The following is a 27,308-nucleotide window of genomic DNA, read 5'->3' as shown; positions in this document are numbered from 1 at the left end:
GGGAGACAACTAGAGTCAGAGGGGAGAAACATGTCTTAAGCAGGGAGAAACATGTCTAAAGCAGGGAGCCAACTAGAGTCAGAGGGAGAGAAACATGTCTAAAGCAGGGAGACAACTAGAGTCAGAGGGGAGAAACATGTCTTAAGCAGGGAGACAACTAGAATCAGAGGGGGAGAAACATGTCTAAAGCAGGGAGACAATCAGAGTCAGAGGGGGAGAAACATGTCTAAAGCAGGGAGAAACATGTCTAAAGCAGGGAGACAACTAGAATCAGAGGGAGAGAAACATGTCTAAAGCAGGGAGACAACTAGAATCAGAGGGAGAGAAACATGTCTAAAGCAGGGAGAAACATGTCTAAAGCAGGGAGCCAACTAGAATCAGAGGGAGAGAAACATGTCTAAAGCAGGGAGAAACATGTCTAAAGCAGGGAGCCAACTAGAATCAGAGGGAGAGAAACATGTCTAAAGCAGGGAGAAACATGTCTAAAGCAGGGAGACAACTAGAATCAGAGGGAGAGAAACATGTCTAAAGCAGGGAGAAACATGTCTAAAGCAGGGAGACAACTAGAGTCAGAGGGAGAGAAACATGTCTAAAGCAGGGAGACAACTAGAATCAGAGGGAAAGAAACATGGCTAAAGCAGGGAGCCAACTAGAGTCAGAGGGAGAGAAACATGTCTAAAGCAGGGAGACAACTAGAATCAGAGGGAGAGAAACATGTCTAAAGCAGGGAGACAACTAGAGTCAGAGGGAGAGAAACATGTCTAAAGCAGGGAGACAACTAGAGTCAGAGGGAGAGAAACATGTCTAAAGCAGGGAGACAACTAGAATCAGAGGGAGAGAAACATGTCTTAAGCAGGGAGCCAACTAGAATCAGAGGGAGAGAAACATGTCTAAAGCAGGGAGACAACTAGAATCAGAGGGAGAGAAACATGTCTAAAGCAGGGAGAAACATGTCTAAAGCAGGGAGACACATGTCTAAAGCAGGGAGCCAACTAGAGTCAGAGGGAGAGAAACATGTCTAAAGCAGGGAGACAACTAGAATCAGAGGGAGAGAAACATGTCTAAAGCAGGGAGACAACTAGAGTCAGAGGGAGAGAAACATGTCTAAAGCAGGTAGACAACTAAAGTCAGAGGGAGAGAAACATGTCTTAAGCAGGGAGACAACTAGAGTCAGAGGGAGAGAAACATGTCTAAAGAAGGGAGACAACTAGAATCAGAGGGGGAGAAACATGTCTAAAGCAGGGAGACAACAAGAGTCAGAGGGAGAGAAACATGTCTAAAGCAGGGAGACAACTAGAGTCAGAGGGAGAGAAACATGTCTAAAGCAGGGAGCCAACTAGAGTCAGAGGGGGAGAAACATGTCTAAAGCAGGGAGACAACTAGAGTCAGAGGGAGAGAAACATGTCTAAAGCAGGGAGCCAACTAGAGTCAGAGGGAGAGAAACATGTCTAAAGCAGGGAGACAACTAGAGTCAGAGGGAGAGAAACATGTCTAAAGCAGGGAGACAACTAGAGTCAGAGGGAGAGAAACATGTCTAAAGCAGGGAGACAACTAGAGTCAGAGGGAGAGAAACATGTCTAAAGCAGGGAGACAACTAGAGTCAGAGGGAGAGAAACATGTCTAAAGCAGGGAGACAACTAGAGTCAGAGGGAGAGAAACATGTCTAAAGCAGGGAGACAACTAGACTCAGAGGGAGAGAAACATGTCTAAAGCAGGGAGACAACTAGATTCAGAGGGGGAGAAACATGTCTAAAGCAGGGAGACAACTATAGTCAGAGGGAGAGAAACATGTCTAAAGCAGGGAGACAACTAGAGTCAGAGGGAGAGGAACATGTCTAAAGTAGGGAGACAACTAGAGTCAGAGGGAGAGAAACATGTCTAAAGCAGGGAGCCAACTAGAGTCAGAGGGAGAGAAACATGTCTTAAGCAGGGAGACAACTAGAATCAGAGGGAGAATCAGAGGGAATCAGAGGGAGAGAAACATGTCTAAAGCAGGGAGAGTCACGGCTCCTCCTCACGGCTCCTCCTCTGCCGTGCAGGGGGTGGTTCCTCCTGCAGGCAGAGGAGGGTCGTTAGTGATTGGAGCCACCTGGGCTCAGGGTATAAAACTGCTTACTAATCACCTCTCTCTCTCTCTCTCTCTGCTCCTCCAGGTATGATCATGATTTGTTTGTTCCTTTTTAGTTTTGCATAGTTTTCACTCAGTCATGTTCACACACACATATTCATGCACCCATGCACTTTACATACACCTTACATTATGATACATCCACACCTCATTCCTTTTTCTTAGTTTAAGTTAATAGTTTGTTTAATAATAAAGAACACTTTTAAATTGGCCTATACCTGTTGTTCGTGTCCCCTCATTTTTGTCACAGGCTATGAGCCGGATTGTGACAAGTGGGGGCTCATCCGGGATAGTAGTTAATTTGGGTTAGTTTAGTTTAGTTTGCCAAATGTTTTTTTGTTTGAGTGGATGTTTTGGTTGGGCCAATTTTGTTTAAGAGAGTTGAGAACCATGTGTTCTTTTGGTTCAGTTAGCTTGGTAGCTAAGCAATTCACTTTGTGTTTTTCTGGGTTTTGTTCAGGTGGGAGTCCTCTCCTGTTCAGGCATATCAGCAAGTGTCCATAGGAGGCTTGTGGTGTTTTTGTTTTAGGTGGCAGTGAACGTGGGTAGAGCATCCCTTTCCCTTTTCCCCTACATCGGCTCGGGAGCACCTCCGTGGTTATGGGAGGGCCGCCAGTTTCTGGTTGTCTTTTCCACTCCACTGGTTTTGTGTGCATAAAACCCCACCACATGTGACTGCACGAAGACCAGGGCCAGTTAGTTAGTAGTTTTTGGAGGATAGTGGGGTGTGGCTCCTGTCCTTGAACCCAGATTGACAGCAGGTGAGTTGTGTTTTTTTGAGCATTTGTAATAGTTGTATTGGTTGAGGAAAATGTCTTCCATTTTGTGTAGTTTTGTTCAAGCTCCTTCAGAGGTAGCCTTAGAGTTGTGTACTAAGGAGCAGTTAATTGAAATTGCTGAACATTATCAGATTGAGATTGTTGATAAAAAAATTAAAGAGACTGTTAAAACTAGCTTAAAGCAGGGTCTTAGGGAAATGGGTGTTTTTGGCGGTCAGTCTGCTAGTAGTGAGGGTGCAAGTTTTCAGTCTAGCCCTTCATTAACTTTTGAGCAGCAGAGGGAACTGTTGCAAATGCAATTAGAGATAGAGCGATTGAGAAATGCTAATAGACCGGAAAGACTACCACAGTTTGATGTTTCACAGAATCTTCGTTTGTTGCCTAAATTTGATGAGTCAGATCCAGACACATACTTTACTTTATTTGAGCGTATTGCGGAAGCTAGAGCTTGGTCAGATTTGGACATGACTATGTTGTTGCAATGTGTACTTACAGGTAAAGCACGTGAGGCTTTTGCAGCACTGAGTGTAGCTTACAGTAAAGTTTATGCTAAAGTTAAATCAGCAGTTCTGAAGGTCTACGAGCTTGTGCCAGAGGCATATCGTCAACGTTTTCGTTACAGGAAAAAGTTAGATTCACAAACCTATTCTGAGTTTGTTTGTGATTTGACTTCTGCATTTAATCGTTGGTGTACAGCTTCTGAAGTTAGTACTTTTGAGGGTCTGTCTAATTTGAATGTATTAGAACAGTTCAAAAATTCTGTGTCTGACCAGGTTGCTACATACATGAATGAACGTAAAGTTAAGTCTCCAAGTGATGCAGCCATCCTTGCAGATGAGTACAGGCTAACACATAAAAGCCATTTTGAGTCAAACAGTGACATGTACCATAAAAATAACTTTACTCCTAGGAATAGGAGGTCATTTTTTTTGGGAGATTTTTTCAAAAGGCCTCGGCAGAAGTTTGGGTCTGGAGGACTTAAAGCACCGGTTAATGCTAATACCTGTCGCTACTGTTTAGTTGAAGGACATTGGAAGAAAAATTGTCCTCTGCTTAAATCAAAACAGTCAGTTCAAGTTAAACCTGCTGTGATGGCAAGTCCTGTTACAGCCTCTGACCACCAGGGTGAGCTGTTTCAGCCACTAGTTGAGTTTGATTCTCAGTTTTCCCGCTGTGATTTTTCAGCCTTCATTTCAGATGGTGTAGTGTCCCTGGTAGATGGCAACCAGAATGTTAAAATCAAGATCTTAAGAGACACTGGAGCTTTAGATTCTTTTATTCTGGAATCTGTTTTGCCGTTCTCTAAAGAGTCTGATACTGGGCGTTGTGTAATAGTATGTGGTATGGGTTTAGTTCCATTCTCTTGTCCTTTACATGGAGTTACCCTATAATGTGGTCTGGTAGAGGGTGATGTAGATGTTGGGGTTAGACCCCAGTTGCCAGTAGAGGGAGTACACATGATTTTGGGGAATGACTTGGCAGGTAGTAAGGTGTGGGCAGATGGCAAACTAAACATCTGTAAGAAGCAACCTTCAGTGCCACCTGCAAGGGAATCTCCGGATCAGAACTGTGTGTCTCCTGAGGTATTTCCAGTTTGTGCGGTTACCCGCGCAGCCTCTCGTAAGGAGATTGAGAGTAAGCCAGAAAGTCTTGAGTTGCCAGTCAAACTCCAGACAGAACAGTTGACTAGTTCTAGAGATTCATTGATGGCTGAGCAAAAAGCCGATACTACTTTGGCTGATCTGTTTGATAAAGTGGTTCCTGATTCAGTGGTGAGGAATAGTGCTCAGTGTTATTTTCTTCTTGATGGGCTGTTGGTCAGGAAATGGGTTCCACACTATGATAAGGGTTTAGGAGAACCAGTCTTTCAAATAGTTGTACCTACTACTTTGCGAAATAAAGTGTTGCAAACTTCACATGGTGATGTGGCAGGTCATATGGGTGTTCGTAAAACTTATGATCGCATACTTCGTTATTTTTTCTGGCCACATTTAAAGCGGGATGTATCTCAGTTTATTAAAACTTGTGATACGTGTCAGCGCACAAGCAAGCCAAATCAGGTTGTAAAGCCTGCACCGTTGTATCCAATACCAGCCGTAGGGCAACCTTTTGAGCATCTTATTATCGATTGTGTTGGGCCATTACCAAGGTCCAAGTCAGGTCATAGCTACTTATTAACTGTTATGTGTCAAGCAACCAGATATCCGGCAGCTTTTTCCTTGCGTACCATAACTTCAAAATCAGTAGTTAAAGCTTTAACTCAATTTATTTCAACATTTGGGATTCCAAAAACCATCCAGTCTGATCAGGGGTCTAACTTTACCTCTCATTTATTTGCTCAGGTTCTCAAACAGCTTAAAGTTAAACACAAGTCTACTGCGTTCCATGCCCAGAGCCAGGGAGCTTTGGAACGTTTTCATCAAACTTTAAAATCCTTGCTTCGTGCATATTGTACGGAACTGTCTGCCGACTGGGAGGAGGGGTTACCTTGGCTGTTACTAGCTGCTCGTGAAGTAGTGCAGGAAAGCACAGGGTTTAGCCCAAATGACTTAGTGTTTGGCCATAAGGTGCGTGGGCCTTTAGCAGTGTTGCAGGATGGTTGTTTCCCTGAGGAACCACCTCGGAACCTTATTGACTATGTAAATGGCTTTAGGTTGAAGTTGTATAGGGCTGGTGAACTAGCGAAAGAAAAACTAAAATGTTCTCAACGGAAAATGAAACTGAAATATGACGGACAGGCTGAGCTGCGTGAGTTTAGTCCCGGTGATCGGGTACTTGCTCTTCTGCCTCTTGTAAGTTCACCTTTTCAGGCAAAATACTGTGGTCCTTTCACTGTGTTGCGTAAAGTGTCAGATTTGAACTATCTTATTGAAACCCCTAGTCATAGGAAGTCCTCTAAATTATGCCATGTGAACCTGTTAAAATGTTATCACTCCCGTGATCTAAGCAAAGTTGAAGGCACTCCAGCAGTGAGGTCAGTGTTGACTGCTGCCCCAGTCCCTGCATCTTGTGGCTTTAATTTGGTGGAGGGGGGAGAAGAGGAAGTTAAAGTTTCAGATGAGGTCTTACAAGGACGGTTGAAAAACTCCCAGACTTTGCAAAACCTTGGGGTTTTGGTAGATCATTTAGACTCTGAGAAACGTGATGAATTGGTAGCTCTTATTAGAAACTACCCTGTTTTGTTTTCTGACACTCCATCACAAACCCACTTAATTGAACATGATATAGACATCGGAGATGCTAAGCCTATCAAACACAGATTTTATTGTGTATCTGAGGAGAAGAGACTAAAACTGGAAACAGAGGTGCAGTATATGTTGGACAATGGTATTGCGGAGCCATGTTGTTCAAATTGGGCTTCACCCTGTCTATTGGTCAAAAAGTCTGATTCTACTTTCAGACCTAGCACTGATTATAGAAAAGTTAACAATGTTACTAAAGTAGACCTTTACCCTCTTCCTAGGATGGAGGACTGTATTGATCAAGTAGGGTCAGCAAAGTATGTTAGCAAATTTGATCTTTTAAAGGGATATTGGCAAGTACCCCTTACCAAAAGAGCTTGTGAGATTGCTGCCTTTATAACTCCATCTGGTTTGTTCTCTTATAAAGTGATCCCTTTCGGCTTGCGGAATGCTCCAGCCACCTTCCAGAGGCTAATGAATCGGGTGGTCTCAGGTCTGGAAGGGTGTGCCGTGTATTTGGACGACGTGGTCGTCTACTCAGACTCCTGGGAGGAGCATGTTCGGAGAGTGCAAGGCCTGTTTGAAAGACTGGTGTGGGCCAGGTTGACTATTAATTTGGCAAAATGTGAGTTTGCCAAAGCTACAGTCACATACCTAGGCAAGGTTGTGGGTCAGGGATTTGTCTGTCCCGTGGAAGCCAAGGTTCAGGCTGTGAGGCAGTTCCCACAGCCCTCTACAAAGAAAGAACTGATGCGCTTCCTGGGAATGGCGGGGTACTACCGTGCTTTTTGTAAACTTTTCGGTAGTAGTGTCCCCACTGACCAATCTGTTGAAGGCCAAGGCTGAATTTATCTGGTCCACCCAGTGTCAAGAGGCATTTGATGCAGTTAAGACTCTTTTGTGTTTGGCACCTGTGTTGGCAGCACCAAATTTTGGGAAACCTTTCAAATTGCAGGTAGACGCCAGTCAAATCGGTGCTGGGGCTGTGCTTCTCCAGGAGAATGACGACAAGGTTGAGTGTCCAGTCAGTTTCTTCTCCCGAAAATTTAATAAGTATCAAAAACTATTCTGTAATTGAAAAGGAGGCTTTAGGTCTCATTTGGGCTTTACAGCACTTCGAGGTCTATGTTGGTTCTGGTTTGACCCATTTAACTGTGTTCACTGACCACAACCCACTTGTTTTTCTGAGGTCCCTGCAAAACCCAAACCAGCGCCTGATGCGTTGGGCTTTGTTCTTGCAACCTTTCAACCTTGATATTAGACACATTAGTGGTAAGGATAATATCATTGCTGATGCTCTGTCCCGTGCTCCTTTAACCTAGCTTGTATCTTTTCTCTGCTGACCCCTACGGGCTGTCTGCGCTTCTTTTCTCTTAAATTGCTCCCCAGGTACCAGGGCTGCTGAGTTTGAGGGGCGGACAGTCAGCTGGGGGACACGGGGCTACTGCTAGGAGCCGGGATTGGTATTTTTGTTTATTTGTTTTTAGGGAAATTTGAATTATTTTGATTATGTTGGAGGAAGTTGGGTTGAGGGTGGGACCCTCATTTTAAGGAGGGGGGTGTCACGGCTCCTCCTCTGCCGTGCAGGGAGTGGTTCCTCCTGCAGGCAGAGGAGGGTCGTTAGTGATTGGAGCCACCTGGGCTCAGGGTATAAAACTGCTTACTAATCACCTCTCTCTCTCTCTCTCTGCTCCTCCAGGTATGCTCATGATTTGTTTGTTCCTTTTTAGTTTTGCATAGTTTTCACTCAGTCATGTTCACACACACATATTCATGCACCCATGCACTTTACATACACCTTACATTATGATACATCCACACCTCATTCCTGTTTCTTAGTTTAAGTTAATAGTTTGTTTAATAATAAAGAACACTTTTAAATTGGCCTATACCTGTTGTTCGTGTCCCCTCATTTTTGTCACAGGCTATGAGCCGGATTGTGACAACATGTCTAAAGCAGGGAGACAACTAGAGTCAGAGGCAGAGAAACATGTCTAAAGCAGGGAGACAACTAGATTCAGAGGGAGAGAAACATGTCAAAAGCAGGGAGACAACTAGAGTCAGAGGGAGAGAAACATGTCTAAAGCAGGGAGACAACTAGAGTCAGAGGGAGAGAAACATGTCTAAAGCAGGGAGACAACTAGTCAGAGGGAGAGAAACATGTCTAAAGCAGGGAGAAACATGTCTAAAGCAGGGAGAAACATGTCTAAAGCAGGGAGAAACATGTCTAAAGCAGGGAGAAACATGTCTAAAGCAGGGAGAAACATGTCTTAAGCAGGGAGACAACTATAGTCAGAGGGGGAGAAACATGTCTAAAGCAGGGAGACAACTATAGTCAGAGGGAGAGAAACATGTCTAAAGCAGGGAGACAACTAGAGTCAGAGGGAGAGAAACATGTCTAAAGCAGGGAGAAACATGTCTAAAGCAGGGAGAAACATGTCTTAAGCAGGGAGACAACTAGAATCAGAGGGAGAGAAACATGTCTAAAGCAGGGAGACAATCAGTCAGAGGGAGAGAAACATGTCTAAAGCAGGGAGAAACATGTCTTAAGCAGGGAGCCAACTAGAGTCAGAGGCAGAGAAACATGTCTAAAGCAGGGAGACGACTAGAGTCAGAGGGAAAGAAACATGTCTAAAGCAGGGAGACAATCAGTCAGAGAGAGAGAAACATGTCTAAAGCAGGCAGACAACTAAAATCAGAGGGAGAGAAACATTTCTAAAGCAGGGAGACAACTAGAATCAGAGGGGGAGAAACATGTCTAAAGCAGGGAGCCAACTAGAGTCAGAGGGAGAGAAACATGTCTAAAGCAGGGAGACAACTAGAGTCAGACGGAGAGAAACATGTCTAAAGCAGGGAGACAACTAGAGTCAGACGGAGAGAAACATGTCTAAAGCAGGGAGACAACTAGAGTCAGAGGGAGAGAAACATGGTTAAAGCAGGGAGAAACATGTCTTAAGCAGGGAGCCAACTAGAGTCAGAGGGAGAGAAACACGTCTAAAGCAGGGAGACAACTAGAGTCAGAGGGGGAGATACATGTCTAAAGCAGGGAGCCAACTAGAGTCAGAGGGAGAGAAACATGTCTAAAGCAGGGAGAAACATGTCTTAAGCAGGGAGACAACTCGAGTCAGAGGGAGAGAAACATGTCTAAAGCAGGGAGACAACTAGAGTCAGAGGGAGAGAAACATGTCTAAAGCAGGGAGCCAACTAGAGTCAGAGGGAGAGAAACATGTCTAAAGCAGCAGTCTCCTGAGGAAGCTAGGCTTTTGGCCATCCTTTTACCTCACCCCTTTTTAGAGCCCCATGTGTTCATAATTACTGACCCGGGTCTGCCCAGGTCCTTCAGCCTCTGCTCTTACTCAATCACTCTTTCCCATCCAGTGGTCTACAGGCTCCCCTCGTCCACATTATATTACATTCTAGAAATCACGCCCAACTTAACTCCATGTGACTGTGTGATTGATAACCTACCACAGATGTAGGAATAGATTTATGAGAGGATTCACACGCACATGCAAAAATTATATCAAACGTTTTACCATTGCAACATTTGATAGGTTACAGTCACATTCAAAGCGGTTGTCTGAAGCTTGCTAGAGTTCACAGATGGTGATCCCTCATCGTGATTGGTCATTTGCAAAAATCTCAATGAGCGGTCCGACACAAAGCCACTAACACTCTCAGTGAACAACAGAGTGTGCTTAAAAAAACAAGGCAGAAAAACTTGGCACAGCACAGCGACGATGGGCTAAAAGCATTTCTAGTTTACACACATTCTCATTACTCAGTGAATGAGAAATCATTTGGAGGTATGGGGAAAGGGCCAAATCAGGTTAGGGCTAATATGGGGGCAATGCTTCCTGGAACTGACAAAAGCAATATGTTAGGGGCAGAGGAGTAGAAAGTGTCTACAGTACGTTTGGAGAGAGTATTTGGTTGGGAGGAGTATTTGGTTGGGAGGAGTATTTGGTTGGGGAGGAGTATTTGGTTGGGATGAGTATTTGGTTGGGAGGAGTATTTGGTTGGGAGGAGTATTTGGTTGGGAGGAGTATTTGGTTGAGAGGAGTATTTGGTTGGGGAGGAATATTTGGTTGAGGAGGAGTATTTGGTTGGGGATGAGTATTTGGTTGAGGAGGAGTATTTGGTTGGGAGGAGTATTTGGTTGGGAGGAGTATTTGGATGAGAGGAGTATTTGATTGGAGAGGAGTATTTGGTTGTGGGGAGTATTTGGTTGGGGGGTGTATTTGGTTGGGGGGTGTATTTGGTTGGGGGGAGTATTGGGATGAGGGAGAATTTGGTTGGGGGAGTATTTGGTTGGGGGAGTATTTGGTTGGGGGGAGTATTTGGATGAGGGAGAATTTGGTTGGGGGAGTATTTGGTTGGGGGAGTATTTGGATGGGGGGAGTATTTGGTTGGGGGGAGTATTTGGTTGGGGGGAGTATTTGGTTGAGAGGAGTATTTGGTTGGGGGAGTATTTGGATGGGGGGAGTATTTGGTTGGGGGGAGTATTTGGTTGGGGGGAGTATTTGGTTGAGAGGAGTATTTGGTTGGGGGAGTATTTGGATGGGGGGAGTATTTGGTTGGGGGAGTATTTGGATGAGGGAGAATTTGGTTGGGGGAGTATTTGGTTGGGGGAGTATTTGGTTGGGGGAGTATTTGGTTGGGGGGAGTATTTGGTTGGGGGGAGTATTTGGTTGAGAGGAGTATTTGGTTGGGGGAGTATTTGGATGGGGGGAGTATTTGGATGGGGGGAGTATTTGGTTGGGGGAGTATTTGGTTGAGGGGAGTATTTGGATGAGGGAGAATTTGGTTGGGGGAGTATTTGGTTGGGGGAGTATTTGGTTGGGGGAGTATTTGGTAGGGGGGAGTATTTGGTTGGGGAGGAGTATTTGGTTGGGGGGAGTATTTGGTTGGGGGAGTATTTGGTTGGGGGGAGTATTTGGATGAGGGAGAATTTGGTTGGGGGAGTATTTGGTTGGGGGAGTATTTGGTTGGGGGAGTATTTGGATGGGGGGAGTATTTGGTTGGGGGGAGTATTTGGTTGAGAGGAGTATTTGGTTGGGGGAGTATTTGAATGGGGGGAGTATTTGGATGGGGGGAGTATTTGGTTGGGGGGAGTATTTGGTTGGGGAGGAGTATTTGGTTGGGGGAGTATTTGGATGAGGGAGAATTTGTTTGGGGGAGTATTTGGATGAGGGAGAATTTGGTTGGGGGTGTCACGTTCCTGACCTGTTTTCTCTTGTTTTGTATGTGTTTATTGGTCAGGGCGTGAGTTTTGGGTGGGCAGTCTATGTTTTCTATTTCTATGTTGGGATTTTGGTGTTCGGCCTGGTATGGTTCTCAATCAGAGACAGGTGTCTATCGTTGTCCCTGATTGAGAATCATACTAAGGCAGCCTGGGTTTCACTTGTGTTTTGTGGGTGTTTGTTCCTGTGGAGGTTTTGTTGCCACACAGGACGGTTTCGGTTTTGTCACGTTGGTTGTTTTTGTATTTTGAATTGTTTTGTTGACTTTCATTAAAAGAATGAACACTAACCACTCTGCGTTTTGGTCCACACCTTCTGTCAGCGAGGACAGCCGTAACAGGGGGAGTATTTGGATGAGGGAGTATTTGGATGAGGGAGTATTTGGATGAGGGAGTATTTGGATGAGGGAGTATTTGGTTGGAGGGAGTATTTGGTTGGAGGGAGTATTTGGTTGGAGGGAGTATTTGGTTGGAGGGAGTATTTGGTTGGAGGGAGTATTTGGTTGGAGGGAGTATTTGGTTGGAGGGAGTATTTGGTTGGAGGGAGTATTTGGTTGGAGGGAGTATTTGGTTGGGGGGGAGTATTTGGTTGGGGGGAGTATTTGGTTGGGGGGAGTATTTGGATGGGGTAGTATTTGGTTGGAGGGAGTATTTGGATGGGGGGAGTATTTGGTTGGATATTTGATTTGAGTGATTGGCAATTCTGGTACTTTGATAAAGAGGACAACAATAAAATAGTTCAAGATTTTCAAGATTTGCTGTTTGATTCAAAATAAATCTGTTTTCTTATTGTCTTGTGTATCATTAAAAAGGCATTTTAACCAAGATATTGGAAAGAGAAGTCTGAGCGGGTCATGGTGTATGTTTCAGATCCCCTGTGAGTGTTCACAATGTCTAGACTTGGAACACATGACCTATTGATCTCCCAGCAGCGGACTTGTTCAATTAAGACCGATAAAGGTTGTGTGAGACTTCCAACGGAGGTGTTCTGAGTTCTAACCTTTTGATAATCTAATAGCTATTTAATGGATAATCTGAGCTGCTAATAGAATAAAATGGCTCTCAATTTGTGTTGATTTCATTTGGACTGGATTTGCACTCGCCATTTAATTAAGCAATGCTTGCAATTATAAACACCTGCTTCAAACATCCAAATCCACAATCACTATTTCACTATTTCAAGGTAGAAAAATACAGATAATTTGTTGAGTAACAGATTAGTTTGTTATATTAATTAGAGAATGTCATCAATAATATTACGCAAAGTCAATGTATTGAAATATCTGAACATTTTGCAGTGTCCTCAAAATATTAGGATATTTCTTTACAGTGACTGTGCATAATAGTACTGATGGAATTCTCTAATTAATATAACAAACTAATCTGTACTCAAACTGTATAAACTTACATGACTGATTGACCTTGATTGATATAAACTGAGACAACCCATCAGCACCATCAACACAGAAGGTATATATTTACCCAGCCTCTTGGTAGCCCAGCTTGGTTTCTGAGAATCCTAGTCTGTCATTAGGTGTTGATAGCTATGTTGAGCCCCTGTGATAGCATTGTAACTGACACCTGCTGTGTGTCCGCCCCTGGATGTTGCCATGACACTAATGACTATACTCCAGGGACCTTTGCACTGCAGCACCACAGATTGCAGGGCAGCCGTGATCAATGAAACCAATAATAGGATAATAAGGCCTAATAGGAGAGGAAATGAGGGCCTAGCACATCCTCAGTCAGCTGAGGAGAGGACAGCAACACATCACACAGCAGCACATCAACGTGGCCTGGTGTGAGAACCAGAGCAATGCAGCAGCAAAGGAAAAGTAAGCTGTGTGTGTGTGTGTGTGTGTGTGTGTGTGTGTGTGTGTGTGTGTGTGTGTGTGTGTGTGTGTGTGTGTGTGTGTGTGTGTGTGTGTGTGTGTGTGTGTGTGTGTGTGTGTGTGTGTGTGTGTGTGTGTGTGTGTGTTGACTGAAATATACAATGAGATTAGAAGTATTGTCAGAGAAAAATCACTGTCTATTCTACAGCTCCTACTGCCTGGGTCTCTTTGTTTGCCTCCCTGGCGCTCTACTCTGTACGGCACATCAGCTGCAGGATAAGGATGCTGCTGTATGTCCCAGTCATTTCAGACGACTTCCTTCGGGCTGCAGAAGTAATCTTCACACAGAGCTCTGGTAAGGAATTCTTTGAAGTGCAAACGGATGGGGCTTTCGTGTCAACTTCAAATGCAGCATCTAAGCTTTTTTTATATGCCTTTCTGTAGAGCAATCGGTATATGGGCGGATGGCTTCAGACATTTTGGGGATACTGCACAAACGTTTTAATGACATTGGCACACTTCACAGTGGAATTGTTTGAGTATGAGTAGGGTTGCAAAATTCCTGAAACGTTCAATAAATTCTCTGGTTTTCCCGAAATTCTGGAAAGGCAGGTTCCTGGAATCAGGAGGGAATAAGCAGGAAATCTGTAATCCTCCAACCAGGAATTCTGGAAAACCGGGGAATTTATTGAAAGCAGGAATTTTGGTATCCTAAAATGAAGTGTCATATACACTGGTACCATGCAAAGATGCAATAATAGTCAATAAAAACACTTTCAATTTAGATTCATTGCTTAGTAAAGGCCTTTGTTGCCTGAACACGTTCTGCTCAGCATGTAAGCAGATTGAGCCACGTCATCAGAATCTACTGAATGGTAAAAGTCACTCTTCAATGAGACAAGACCCCAGAAGCATAAAGACACACTTTAAGACTGTGACTCTGCAGAAGTCCAAGGCTTATCTATTCCTCAAGCCACTCCAGGACTTTAGACTTCATACTAGTCAGTCTTGGTAAGATGTAGAGTGAGTAAGCAGGGGTTTCATGGCAGGTGATGAGAGTGAGTGTGTGCAGTTTGCTGTCCACTCACTGATGTACACTAACTAAATATTGATTTATGAAGACCTGCCATACTGTACACGCCATTAATAATACATTTAAAAACAGTTATTTCTTGTTTATGAAATGCTTAAGTGTACAATTTCAACTTCAAAAAGTGGTCAGACTAAATAACCAAGCTTCTAAAAGGTTAAGCCTACTTCTAACACATTTAGTCTCTAATGAAAATACTTGATTTGACACAGTTCATATTTGTCACAGAAGGTCAGCTCTATCCCAACGAGAAACGTGTTAAAAGGCTGGTTTCTGGAATCTTTTAGATACCGCGACAGAGGAGGGTCAGACTCAAGACACACGTCAGAGGCACAGGTCAAGAACAGGACAGGACCCACTGTATTCACTCATAGAACAGGGACAGAACCCACTGTACTCACTCATAGAACAGGACAAAACCCACTGTACTCACTCATAGAACAGGACAGAACCCACTGTACTCACTCATAGAACAGGACATAATCCACTGTACTCACTCATAGAACAGGGACAAAACCCACTGTACTCACTCATAGAACAGGACAGAACGCACTGTACTCACTCATAGAACAGGAACAGGACAGAACCCAAAGGACTCACTCATTGAACAGGTACATAATCCACTGTACTCAATCATAGAACAGGACAGAACCCACTGTACTCACTCATAGAACAGGACAGAACCCACTGGACTTACTCATTGAACAGGAACATTATCCACTGTACTCAATCATAGAACAGGACAGAACCCACTGTACTCACTCATAGAACAGGACAGAACCCACTGTACTCACTCATAGAACAGGAACAGGACAGAACCCACTGTACTCACTCATAGAACAGGACAGAACCCACTGTACTCACTCAGAGAACAGGACAGAACCCACTGGACTTACTCATTGAACAGGAACATTATCCACTGTACTCAATCATAGAACAGGACAGAACCCACTGTACTCACTCATAGAACAGGACAGAACCCACTGTACTCACTCATAGAACAGGAACAGGACAGAACCCACTGTACTCACTCATAGAACAGGGCAGAACCCACTGTACTCACTCATAGAACAGGAACAGGACAGAACCCACTGTACTCACTCATAGAACTGGAACAGGACAGAACCCACTGTACTCACTCATAGAACAGGACAGAACCCACTGTACTCACTCATAGAACAGGGACAGAACCCACTGTATTCAGTCATAGAACAGGGACAGAACCCATGGTACTCACTCATAGAACAGGGACAGAACCCACTGTATTCAGTCATAGAACAGGGACATAATCCACAGTACTCACTCATAGAACAGGGACAGAACCCATGGTACTCACTCATAGAACAGGGACAGAACCCACTGTATTCAGTCATAGAACAGGGACATAATCCACAGTACTCACTCATAGAGCAGGGACAGAACCCACTGTACTCACTCATAGAACAGGAACAGGACAGAACCCACTGTACTCACTCATAGAACAGGACAGAACCCACTGTACTCACTCATAGAACAGGGACAGAACCCACTGTATTCAGTCATAGAACAGGGACAGAACCCATGGTACTCACTCATAGAACAGGGACAGAACCCACTGTATTCAGTCATAGAACAGGGACATAATCCACAGTACTCACTCATAGAACAGGGACAGAACCCATGGTACTCACTCATAGAACAGGGACAGAACCCACTGTATTCAGTCATAGAACAGGGACATAATCCACAGTACTCACTCATAGAGCAGGGACAGAACCCACTGTATTCAGTCATAGTACAGGACAGAACCCACTGTACTCACTCATAGAACAGGGGCAGAACCCACTGTACTCACTCATAGAACAGGGACAGAACCCACTGTACTCACTCATAGAACAGGGGCAGAACCCACTGTACTCACTCATAGAACAGGGGCAGAATCCACTGTACTCACTCATAGAACAGGGACAGGACAGAACCCACTGTACTCACTCATAGAACAGGGACAGAACCCACTGTACTCACTCATAGAACAGGGACAGAACCCACTGTACTCACTCATAGAACAGGGACAGAACCCACTGTACTCACTCATAGAACAGGGGCAGAACCCACTGTACTCACTCATAGAACAGGGGCAGAACCCACTGTATTCACTCATTGAACAGGGACAGAACCCACTGTACTCACTCATAGAACAGGGACAGAACCCACTGTACTCACTCATAGAACAGGGGCAGAACCCACTGTACTCACTCATAGAACAGGGGCAGAACCCACTGTATTCACTCATTGAACAGGGACAGAACCCACTGTACTCACTCATAGAACAGGGGCAGAACCCACTGTACTCACTCATAGAACAGGGGCAGAACCCACTGTACTCACTCATAGAACAGGGGCAGAACCCACTGTATTCACTCATAGAACAGGGACAGAACCCACTGTACTCACTCATAGAACAGGGGCAGAACCCACTGTACTCACTCATAGAACAGGGGCAGAACCCACTGTATTCACTCATAGAACAGGGACAGAACCCACTGTACTCACTCATAGAACAGGGGCAGAACCCACTGTATTCACTCATAGAACAGGGGCAGAACCCACTGTATTCACTCATAGAACAGGGGCAGAACCCACTGTACTCACTCATAGAACAGGGGCAGAACCCACTGTATTCACTCATAGAACAGGGACAGAACCCACTGTACTCACTCATAGAACAGGGGCAGAACCCACTGTATTCACTCATAGAACAGGGGCAGAACCCACTGTATTCACTCATAGAACAGGGGCAGAACCCACTGTACTCACTCATAGAACAGGGGCAGAACCCACTGTATTCACTCATAGAACAGGGGCAGAACCCACTGTATTCACTCATAGAACAGGGGCAGAACCCACTGTACTCACTCATAGAACAGGGGCAGAACCCACTGTACTCACTCATAGAACAGGGGCAGAACCCACTGTATTCACTCATAGAACAGGGACAGAACCCACTGTACTCACTCAGAACAAGGACAGGACAGAACCCACTGTACTCACTCATAGAACAGGGACAGAACCCACTGTACTCACTCAGAACAAGGACAGGACAGAACCCACTGTACTCACTCATAGAACAGGGACAGGACAGAACCCACTGTACTCACTCATAGAACAGGACAGAACCCACTGTACTCACTCATAGAACAGGACAGAACCCACTGTACTCACTCATAGAACAGGACAGAACCCACTGTACTCACTCATAGAACAGGACATAATCCACTGTACTCACTCATAGAACAGGGACAGAACCCACTGTACTCACTCATAGAACAGGGACAGAACCCACTGTACTCACTCATAGAACAGGACAGAACCCACTGTACTCACTCATAGAACAGGAACAGGACAGAACCCACTGTACTCACTCATAGAACAGGGACAGAACCCACTGTACTCACTCATAGAACAGGACAGAACCCACTGTACTCACTCATTGAACAGGGACAGAACCCACTGTACTCACTCATAGAACAGGGGCAGAACCCACTGTACTCACTCATAGAACAGGGACAGAACCCACTGTACTCACTCATAGAACAGGACAGAACCCACTGTACTCACTCATTGAACAGGGACAGAACCCACTGTACTCACTCATAGAACAGGGACAGAACCCACTGTACTCACTCATAGAACAGGACAGAACCCACTGTACTCACTCATTGAACAGGGACAGAACCCACTGTACTCACTCATAGAACAGGGACAGAACCCACTGTACTCACTCATAGAACAGGGACAGAACCCACTGTACTCACTCATAGAACAGGGGCAGAACCCACTGTATTCATTAATTGAACAGGGACATAATCCACTGTATTCACTGATTGAACAGGGACAGAACCCACTGTACTCACTCATAGAACAGGACAGAACCCACTGTACTCACTCACAGAACAGGACAAAACCCACTGTACTCACTCATAGAACAGGAACATAATCCACTGTACTCACTCATAGAACAGGACAGAACCCACTGTACTCACTCATAGAACAGGACAGAACCCACTGTACTCACTCACAGAACAGGACAAAACCCACTGTACTCACTCATAGAACAGGAACATAATCCACTGTACTCACTCATAGAACAGGGACAGGACAGAACCCACTGTACTCACTCATAGAACAGGACAGAATCCACTGTACTCACTCATAGAACAGGGACAGGACAGAACCCACTGTACTCACTCATAGAACAGGACAGAATCCACTGTACTCACTCATAGAACAGGACAGAATCCACTGTACTCACTCATAGAACAGGACAGAACCCACTGTACTCACTCACAGAACAGGACAAAACCCACTGTACTCACTCATAGAACAGGAACATAATCCACTGTACTCACTCATAGAACAGGGACAGGACAGAACCCACTGTACTCACTCATAGAACAGGACAGAATCCACTGTACTCACTCATAGAACAGGACAGAATCCACTGTACTCACTCATAGAACAGGACAGAACCCACTGTACTCACTCACAGAACAGGACAAAACCCACTGTACTCACTCATAGAACAGGAACATAATCCACTGTACTCACTCATAGAACAGGGACAGGACAGAACCCACTGTACTCACTCATAGAACAGGACAGAATCCACTGTACTCACTCATAGAACAGGACAGAATCCACTGTACTCACTCATAGAACAGGACAGAATCCACTGTACTCACTCATAGAACTCTGCAGCCGGTGTCATCTTGTACTTGGCATAAGACGTCCCGTTGCCCAGGAAGGATCCGTTTAGAAGCTTGGGGTCTGTGCAGTTCGGACTGTTCCAGGCGTTGCCACAATGGAGCCAGGGCAGCTCACTGGTCATAGAGGAGAACAGGTAGTACAGGGACCAGGCTATGATGACGTTGTAGTAGAAACCCACATACAACGCTATGATGATCACAGTGTAGCCCACACCTGAGGGTGGGAGGGAGGGATATGAACGAGAGAAACAGAGAGAGAAACAGAGAGCGAGAGAGAGAGAGGAGAGAGAGAGAGAGATGGTTACATAGTATAGGTTACATAGGGTTACAGAGGGTGGAATGCTGCTACTCCTGTGTAATGCCAATCATAAATGTGTATGTGTCAGGGAACACAAATATCAAACCAAACTATGCAGAATGTATCCACAAGGCCTTGGACAGCAGAGACTACTGAATAACAAGCAGGGCAGTGGAATACCAGCTAGTATTATGTTTAAAAAAGAACTTGAGGAAATTTGAGGATTCAACCACTTATTTCACCTGATTCAATGTATTATTTGAGCAGAATGTGATGTGCTATACCTCTACCATCAGAACAAGCAGCAGATGAACTTAACAATGTCACTTTAACATTGTCTTTTACCCCTTTTTCTCCCCAATTTCGTGGTATCCAATTGGTAGTTACAGTCTTGTCGCTGCAACTCCTGTATGGACACAGAGCCATGCATTCACCGAAACACAACACAACCAAGCCGCACTGCTTTTTACACAATGCCCGCTTAACCCGGAAGCCAGCCACACCAATGTGTCAGAGGAAACACCGTACACCTGGCGACTGTGTCAGCGTGCATGCGCCCGGCCCACCACAGGAGTCGCTAGAGCACAATGTGACAAGGACATCCCTGCCGGCCAAACAACAATATACAATAGACTTAATGTGTAACATACTGTAAATCACAACACTGCCTGTAAACTTCTGGTGAAGCTTTCAGGTTCAACAGTTCAGATGTCATGGTGTGTGTGGTAACAGTATGCCATGGTGATAAGGCTGTCAGTAGTAAAACTAATCAACAAACAGCCTTTATGTGTCCATCTTCATTACAATGCATATCTCTGTTTCTTCACTATATCTACTGTATGTTTATTGTTGTACAGTGTGTTGAGATTTACTGTATACTTCTAAAAGACCACATCTCTCCTTCCTCTCTCCTCTGATCAAGGCTTTTGGAAAAGTGGACAGGGAGAGCTGAAGACGGGAAAATGGAAAAGAGAGGTACTGTATATAGGAGAAAGGAGAGATGAAGACGGGGAAATGAAAAAGAGAGATACTGTATATAGGAGAAAGGAGAGATGAAGACGGGAAAATGAAAAAGATAGATACTGTATATAGGAGAAAGGACAGATGAAGACGGGGAAATGAAAAAGAGAGATACTGTATATAGGAGAAAGGAGAGATGAAGACGGGGAAATGAAAAAGAGAGGTACTGTATATAGGAGAAAGGACAGATGAAGACGGGGAAATGAAAAAGAGAGGTACTGTATATAGGAGAAAGGAGAGATGAAGACGGGGAAATGAAAAAGAGAGGTACTGTATATAGGAGAAAGGAGAGATGAAGACGGGGAAATGAAAAAGAGAGGTACTGTATATAGGAGAAAGGAGAGATGAAGACGGGGAAATGAAAAAGAGAGGTACTGTATATAGGAGAAAGGACAGATGAAGACGGGGAAATGAAAAAGAGAGGTACTGTATATAGGAGAAAGGAGAGATTAACGAAGGAGATTATAGGGGAAACCCAGTGGGTACAAACTGGTTGAATCAACGTTGTTTCAATGTAATTTGTCAACGTATTGTGACGTGGACTCTGTGTGTAAAATACAATGGATTTGCAAAAACTGTTGTTTGAGGAAATTTCAACCAAAGGATTATGTCATCATGGTTACCAATTTTCAGCATAGACAAAGCTTGAATAAAATATGTTGAATTTGTATGTGAGTTATATCCACTAGCATAAAAAAATAATAGGCTGGGCAGCACCTCTTACTGGAGAATGTATCTATCTACGGGTATCCCTTTGGTCTCCCATCCAGGGTTTTAAAAAAGCACAGCAGTGCTTTGCTTTGAAATGTATCACTGACACCATTGTGCTATCTGAGAATGAGAGATCTCCACTTAAAAACGAAATAGATTCACTGTCGCTATTAAAGTTATTTTCAAAGGGTAGGTTTAACAGAGGTTTAACATATAGCACTAATGATACTATTTAGGCCTATATAGCCTTTGCATCAACAGCTATTGTTTCAATTCAACTTGAAAATAGACAATAAATAGGCCTAGGGTTTCAAGTTTAGCTTGATTTCAGATTGAATCTACAAGTTAATAATTAATATGTTGGATTCAATGGCTCCATCTCAACCAAAAATCTATAGAATAGGACAAAATCAAATACAACTTTATTTAAAGTGCATTTAAAGTTAAATTTGATTTGATTTTGTCCTATTCTATAATTTAGATTTTTGGTTGAGATGGAGCCGTTGAATCCAACATATTCATTATTAACTTGTGGATAAAATTTGAAATCAAGCAAAATTGGAATTAAAGCCAGACTCAGTGGCACAGAGGAAACTTTCCAAGCAGAAGATACATCTCCTTCAAATGGTGACACTGTAACTATAAATGTCTTCTTATGTAATCATATAAAGCAGATGTGTTGAAGATCGCAGGTCTGTGGAGATCTTCACAATTTCTATAATAATCTGCCTGGAATCTCCAACAGCATTGATCACGTGCATCATGTATATACTTTTAATGTAATCCTTTACAGTAATCCAGGTCATTTGGTTGTGCTATTACATGAAGCACAGTGATAACACATTAAGTTGTTGTATTAATCAGCAAAATCACTGTCATTGTGTTACCATTTCAACTTTGTTGTGCTTTTAAATGGCTTAAAGTGCATTGATATACATTTAGGTGACAACTAAACCAAAACCAGACATAGTTTTTCCATTGGAATTTGGTTTTGCTTTTAGATGGTTGAAGGCATAATGACCACATTTACATACACATCAATATCCCGTTATTATTCAGGATACTCAAGTATTCTGTGTTTGAGTTGACGCATATAAACATCACATCCAGTTTACAATAACCTGAAAAAGCTTGAATCCCGGTTGTAAGAAACCTGGATAAGATGCCTGGGACAGGCTGATCTAAGACGGGATACTGTGGCATGTAAACATCCTATCCCATTTACTGTTGTTTCTGTGGTCTGTGCTGTCAGGCTCAGTTTCACATATCAGGAGTGTTGTGTGATGATGTTTTCATCTGATTGTCAAACTAATCACTTCAAAAAGTAGGTTACCTGCTCAGTTCGATCCACAAAAGTAATTCCATAATAATTTAGCCTACTATAATTAATTTACTACAATTTAAATGACGTTTCTGCTTATAATTTCCAACATTTGGGAGGCCAAATTATAATTTCCATCATTTGCCATTTGTTTTTCAACTAAAGATTGATACATGCAGCTTCTCTTCTGTCATAACTTCTGCCTAGTTACATCTTCTGTCTAGTTAAATAACTGTTAAAATATATATTTTTAATTACTTGTTGCCCCAGAAGACTAAATAAAGTAGTGCTCACCAGAATAATGTCTTACATGGATAAAATTAATGCATTAGTAATCTAGTTAACACCGGTAAAGTTGTCTGTCCAAATGTCATCAGTTTGACCTGTGTTAAGGAAAATAAAAGCTGAGAAAACGACGAAACACGTTTCGGATAAGACTTTAGTTCGTCTTGGGTACATATTTAATGTGGTTGAAATACTGTCTGCTTGCATAACAGTGTGAAAGATAACACATTACAGAAGAATTTGCATTTTCTCAAGAGATGCTGAAATAAATCAATTATATTTCTTAACTTCTGTTCCCGAGACAAAATTAACATTTGTTGTATAATTTCACTACGAGAAATCCATAATTCTGCAAGAGTTAATATTATATTACACTACATGTGAGAGGTTATAGGCCTACAGTCAGTGTCCATAGTTCAGTTACTATTCCATTTAACCCAAATTAACTTAAATTATAAGTATTCCGTTTATTCATGGATACAGGGATACTCATGAGCGGGATATATCATCTATATGATCATATATATGATCATCTCTATTTTTGCTGGACCACAGGAAGAGTAGCTTTTGCCTTGGCAGTAGCTAATGGGCATCCATAATACTGACAAAATATCAAAGGTGCATGTAAACAGCTTATACCGAATAAAACCTTAAGCGGGATATGAGCTACTATCCGGAATACTGTGCGCCTTTAAACGTGGTCACTGATAACACATTGGTAATTCAACAAACTTTTGGCTGTCTTTTTGAGTGGGTGAATATAGGTTGCAATCTCATTCATCAACGTCTTGTCAACATTGTCCATATTGAAATGATGTGGTGTGCCCACTGGGAAGGAACATTAAAAGAGCGGGGAAAGGAATGAGGGGAAAAGACAAGAGGTGAGAGAAAAAAGAGAGAGATGTTCAAAGATAGAGAAGAAAAGAGAGGCCAGGAGCCTTGAGAAGGTGAGAGGTGGGAGATGAGGCAGAGGTCAGGAAAGAGATGGAATACAGAGATGGGAGAGAGAGAGACAGCTCACCTTTAAAGACAGGGCAGATCTTCCAGACTGTAGCAGCTCCTTCCCTATTGTACTGTCCCAGGGCTAGTTCCATATAGAACAGAGGCATCCCAGCAATCACCAGGAACAGAATGTAGGGGATTAGAAAGGCACCTGAAATCACGACAAAACCCCACAAAACAACGTTTTTGAACGTGATCCTTTTGGCATTTGTGTTGCAGCCAAGACAACATATTTAGCATTTTGTGGGTGTTTTTCACCCTAGCAATTTGTGTTGATGATGATATCTAAAGAAAAATCACATGAAACAGACATCAACGTGGACTCTCCAGGCACAGACAGTGAATTGTCCATGCTTGATAGCTTTTTATGTTCCAGTGAATTCTAGGAAGAATAAAATTCCCTTCATCTAGTATAATTAAAAATATCTTGTATGCAACATTTTAACAAAGAGCTGAGCATTGGGCTACATTACAGCCTTTCAGAGAGCGCCAAATGAACATGACCCACAGCTGAAGAGTTGGCACCACAGGACACAACACTGCAACACTCAGTTCACCAGATAAAGATACACATGTCTATTGTCACCACGTGAAGTGTAATGCTGCCAAAGGGGACAGGAAATGTAGTAAACACTAGTAAACACTGTTATTACAACAAGCTACTGAAGGTCTGTGGTGGCAAACCCAAAATGTCACTTTGTAATTAACAAGGAACTTGGTTTGTTAACATTCACTCGGCTCGATTATAGATATATTCAGGTGCAATTTTTATGTTTTCTCTTTTTTTGAACACTTGTTTTGGTTATTGTTGGCAATCAATAATCTCTGTAGTTAGCCTTTGCTTTGTTGTTCATTCTTCAGATTTGTCATAACCCTGACTGGCACTTCTAACAGATGTTATCTAAAACTCTTCTTAGCAAACAAATGCAGCACACATATTACAAGTGATTTGCTTACTTGTTCCACCACCACTACTGAGCCACTGAAATATGCCTAAACCATTATTATTCGCTCTCAACCTGGTCTCAGAGCATTTTGTATTACGTAAATCCGAGGCATTACATTTAGTATATGTTAAGAATCACAATTCGTATTATATGTTACATATTAGCAAAACTTACAATATGTTACGAATTTGCAGAATTTATGATATTTTACAAATTCTAGCTAGGTGGCTAACGTTAGCTATTTGGCAAACGTTATCTAGGCTAGGGGTTAGGGTTAAGATTAGGAGTTAGGTTAAAGGTAAGCTTAAATGAATCAGGTTTGTGAAAGGTTAGCTAACAAGCTAAGTATTTGCAAAGTAGCAAGTAGTTGAAAAGTTGCAAATTAGCTAAAGTTGTATGTCATGAGATTTGAATTTGCAACCTTTGGATTGCTTGAAGTAAGCATTACACGCCAACCCACCCCAACCATCTGTAACCATACCAAAAGTAACATGTCATACTAATTTGAGTGTCAGGGATACATTTTTACTATGTTAAGTCTAGATTATGAGACCAGGCTGTAACTCTTAATAGTCTAGGCCACATATCGAGGCCTGCAGGCTGGATCTGGCCCTCGAGTCCATTCAAAATTCCAAAACCAATAGTTAAAGGACAATTGCTTAGCAAATTTTGACTGCGAGGAAATCTAATCCATTTTAATTGTTGCCCCCCCAGACCCCGGTGAAGACCGAACGCGGTCCGCAGAAAAAATGGGTTCGACACCGCTGATCTAGACACATTTAAATTAAGTTATTAATTATTAACATATTTGCATAGCTATCTGTATTAAAATATTTCCTAACATGTTCCATCAGCAATAAAGCACTTATGAGCCAGCAACTGGTGTGAATGGGTTATACACCAACTCTTTAGAGTAAGATACAGTAGCACCCAGATACAGTGAATGTATTTGCAGTTGAGTCAACCACACTGACCTGAATGAATTTATGCAATGAGGTATTTCCGTTTTCATCTTAAACTACACTGACCTGAATTAATTTATGCAGTAAGGTATTTCCGTTTCCCTCTTACCAGCAAAGCCTCTTGGCTCAAGAAAGCCTGCGCAAAGCTATTTGGGGATTTCAAATAAATCACTGACTAGTGACTGGTACGTATGGTAGCATACAAACTAACATATTGGCACATTTTATCATAAACTCACGAAGAAAGTTATTTCACAACAGTAAAACAAACTTGATATTAGTTCCAAAGCAGTCTCGCGTTGCCATACCCAGCCTGGTTCTCGACGAGGGTAGTTCCAAAGGAACCTGGGAAAGTCTTAACAGAAGTCTTTACAGAAGTTATAACAGTTCACTCACCACCTCCATTCTTGTAGCAGAGGTAAGGGAATCTCCAGACATTGGCCAAGTCCACTGCGAAGCCTATGACGGATAGGAGAAAGTCTATTTTCTTTCCCCATGTTTCCCTCTCCTCCAGCTCCTCAGCGGTGCAGGGGGTGCCGTGCGTGCTGGGGGTTGGCATGATGGTCGAACTGGTATACTGGACCCCATTTTGGTCCTTCACCAGTATCAGTTCCACCTCCTTCTTCTCCACATTGCAGGGTTTCAGCGGGGCCACTGATGACAGCTTGTGGTCTGGCAGGACCTGGATGTTCATCTTTTCTCCGGTGTCGGTGTGCAGCTCGCCGACGGCCTTGTGCTCTCACCTCACGGAGGAAGTATCCGTGGCGGAGGTGATGCTCTCGCTGCGGTGGACCGTGATGACGATGGGAGTCCCGCTAGCGTGGAAAGGCAAACTCTGCATAAGTGACTATTTTCTCCACGAACTACAGTGGACTCCACCGCATTCATCGGCTAGAGAGGTAAAACAAATACACTCAGAAGTTTGCAGAGGTGGAATAGTTATGAAAAGTTTTATAGCTACACTAGCGCACAGAGAGGAATAGGCAAAATATGAGTGATAGAAAAGTATTTCCTTGTTTCAGAAACCTCAGTCATATTTTACTAATACATTGTCTTATATTATATTAAATCATATAAACTACTAGTCATGCTATTGGAAACATATTTCAAAATGTTCAAATAAACGTAAATAACAGGTGAACGTCGTAGAATAGGTTTAGGCTATTCCATTGCTCCTGCGTATTTCTCATAATCCCCGTGCGCATTTGTTGAATGCAGCTAAGCAACATTGGTTAATCAATCAAATTGATACAAACTGGCAGCAATACACCATAAAATATAAGTTAAACGTGCAATAGTATAGTCAGTGATGTATAGTATCGTTATTAAAGCACATTAAAAACCCGTATAAGTAGAAGAGGAGCCACGGTTGGTCCGTACTTGTGAAGCTACGGACACCTCTCCATGACCCGTTGCTGTTGTCGTCCTGCTGCGTCTGAGGAGAGACTGCCCATTCTGATGGAACTTTAAGACTCGCCTTCTCATGAGAGATAGACGATTTACATTCAGAGCTTTTAAATCAGCTTGCTCGCTCTCTCTCCACGTGATTTTTTATAATTGAATTATTTTTTTCTGCTCCTCCCTTTCTCACTTAATGTTGGATCATTCTTGGCACGCCGTCGCCACTGTTGTGAAGTGCGCGCCAACATGCGCCGGTGGTCTCACCTCGCCAAACCCGCACCAGACCTAAAGGAATATACACTACATGACCAAACGTATGTGGACACCTGTTCATCAAACATCTCACTCCAAAATCATGGGCAT

At 43.2% G+C, this 27,308-nt stretch overlaps 1 protein-coding gene across 2 annotated transcripts in view; it reads right to left on the bottom strand.

Annotated features, from left to right (window-relative positions):
- The window catches only part of LOC129834587 (sodium-dependent noradrenaline transporter-like), a 72,785-nt gene extending 45,769 nt beyond the window's left edge, over positions 1-27,016 (bottom strand). The window contains exons 1-4 of one of the 2 annotated variants that reach the window (XM_055899708.1): positions 26,925-27,016; positions 25,941-26,435; positions 23,655-23,786; positions 18,975-19,212 (exon numbers count right to left, since the gene is read on the bottom strand). In XM_055899708.1, coding sequence (XP_055755683.1) covers positions 18,975-19,212; positions 23,655-23,786; positions 25,941-26,238 — 668 coding nt within the window. In that variant the 5' untranslated portion in view covers positions 26,239-26,435; positions 26,925-27,016. The remainder of the gene's footprint in view (positions 1-18,974; positions 19,213-23,654; positions 23,787-25,940; positions 26,436-26,924) is intronic. The other variant, XM_055899707.1, reaches the window with a different exon arrangement.
- Positions 27,017-27,308: the final 292 nt, after the last annotated feature.

Source organism: Salvelinus fontinalis, chromosome 35, assembly GCF_029448725.1.
Source record: "Salvelinus fontinalis isolate EN_2023a chromosome 35, ASM2944872v1, whole genome shotgun sequence".
In the NCBI taxonomy this organism is placed as follows: Eukaryota; Metazoa; Chordata; class Actinopteri; order Salmoniformes; family Salmonidae; genus Salvelinus; species Salvelinus fontinalis.
The sequence above is the reverse complement of the archived record's forward strand: the minus strand, read 5'-3'. Positions and strand labels throughout refer to the sequence as shown.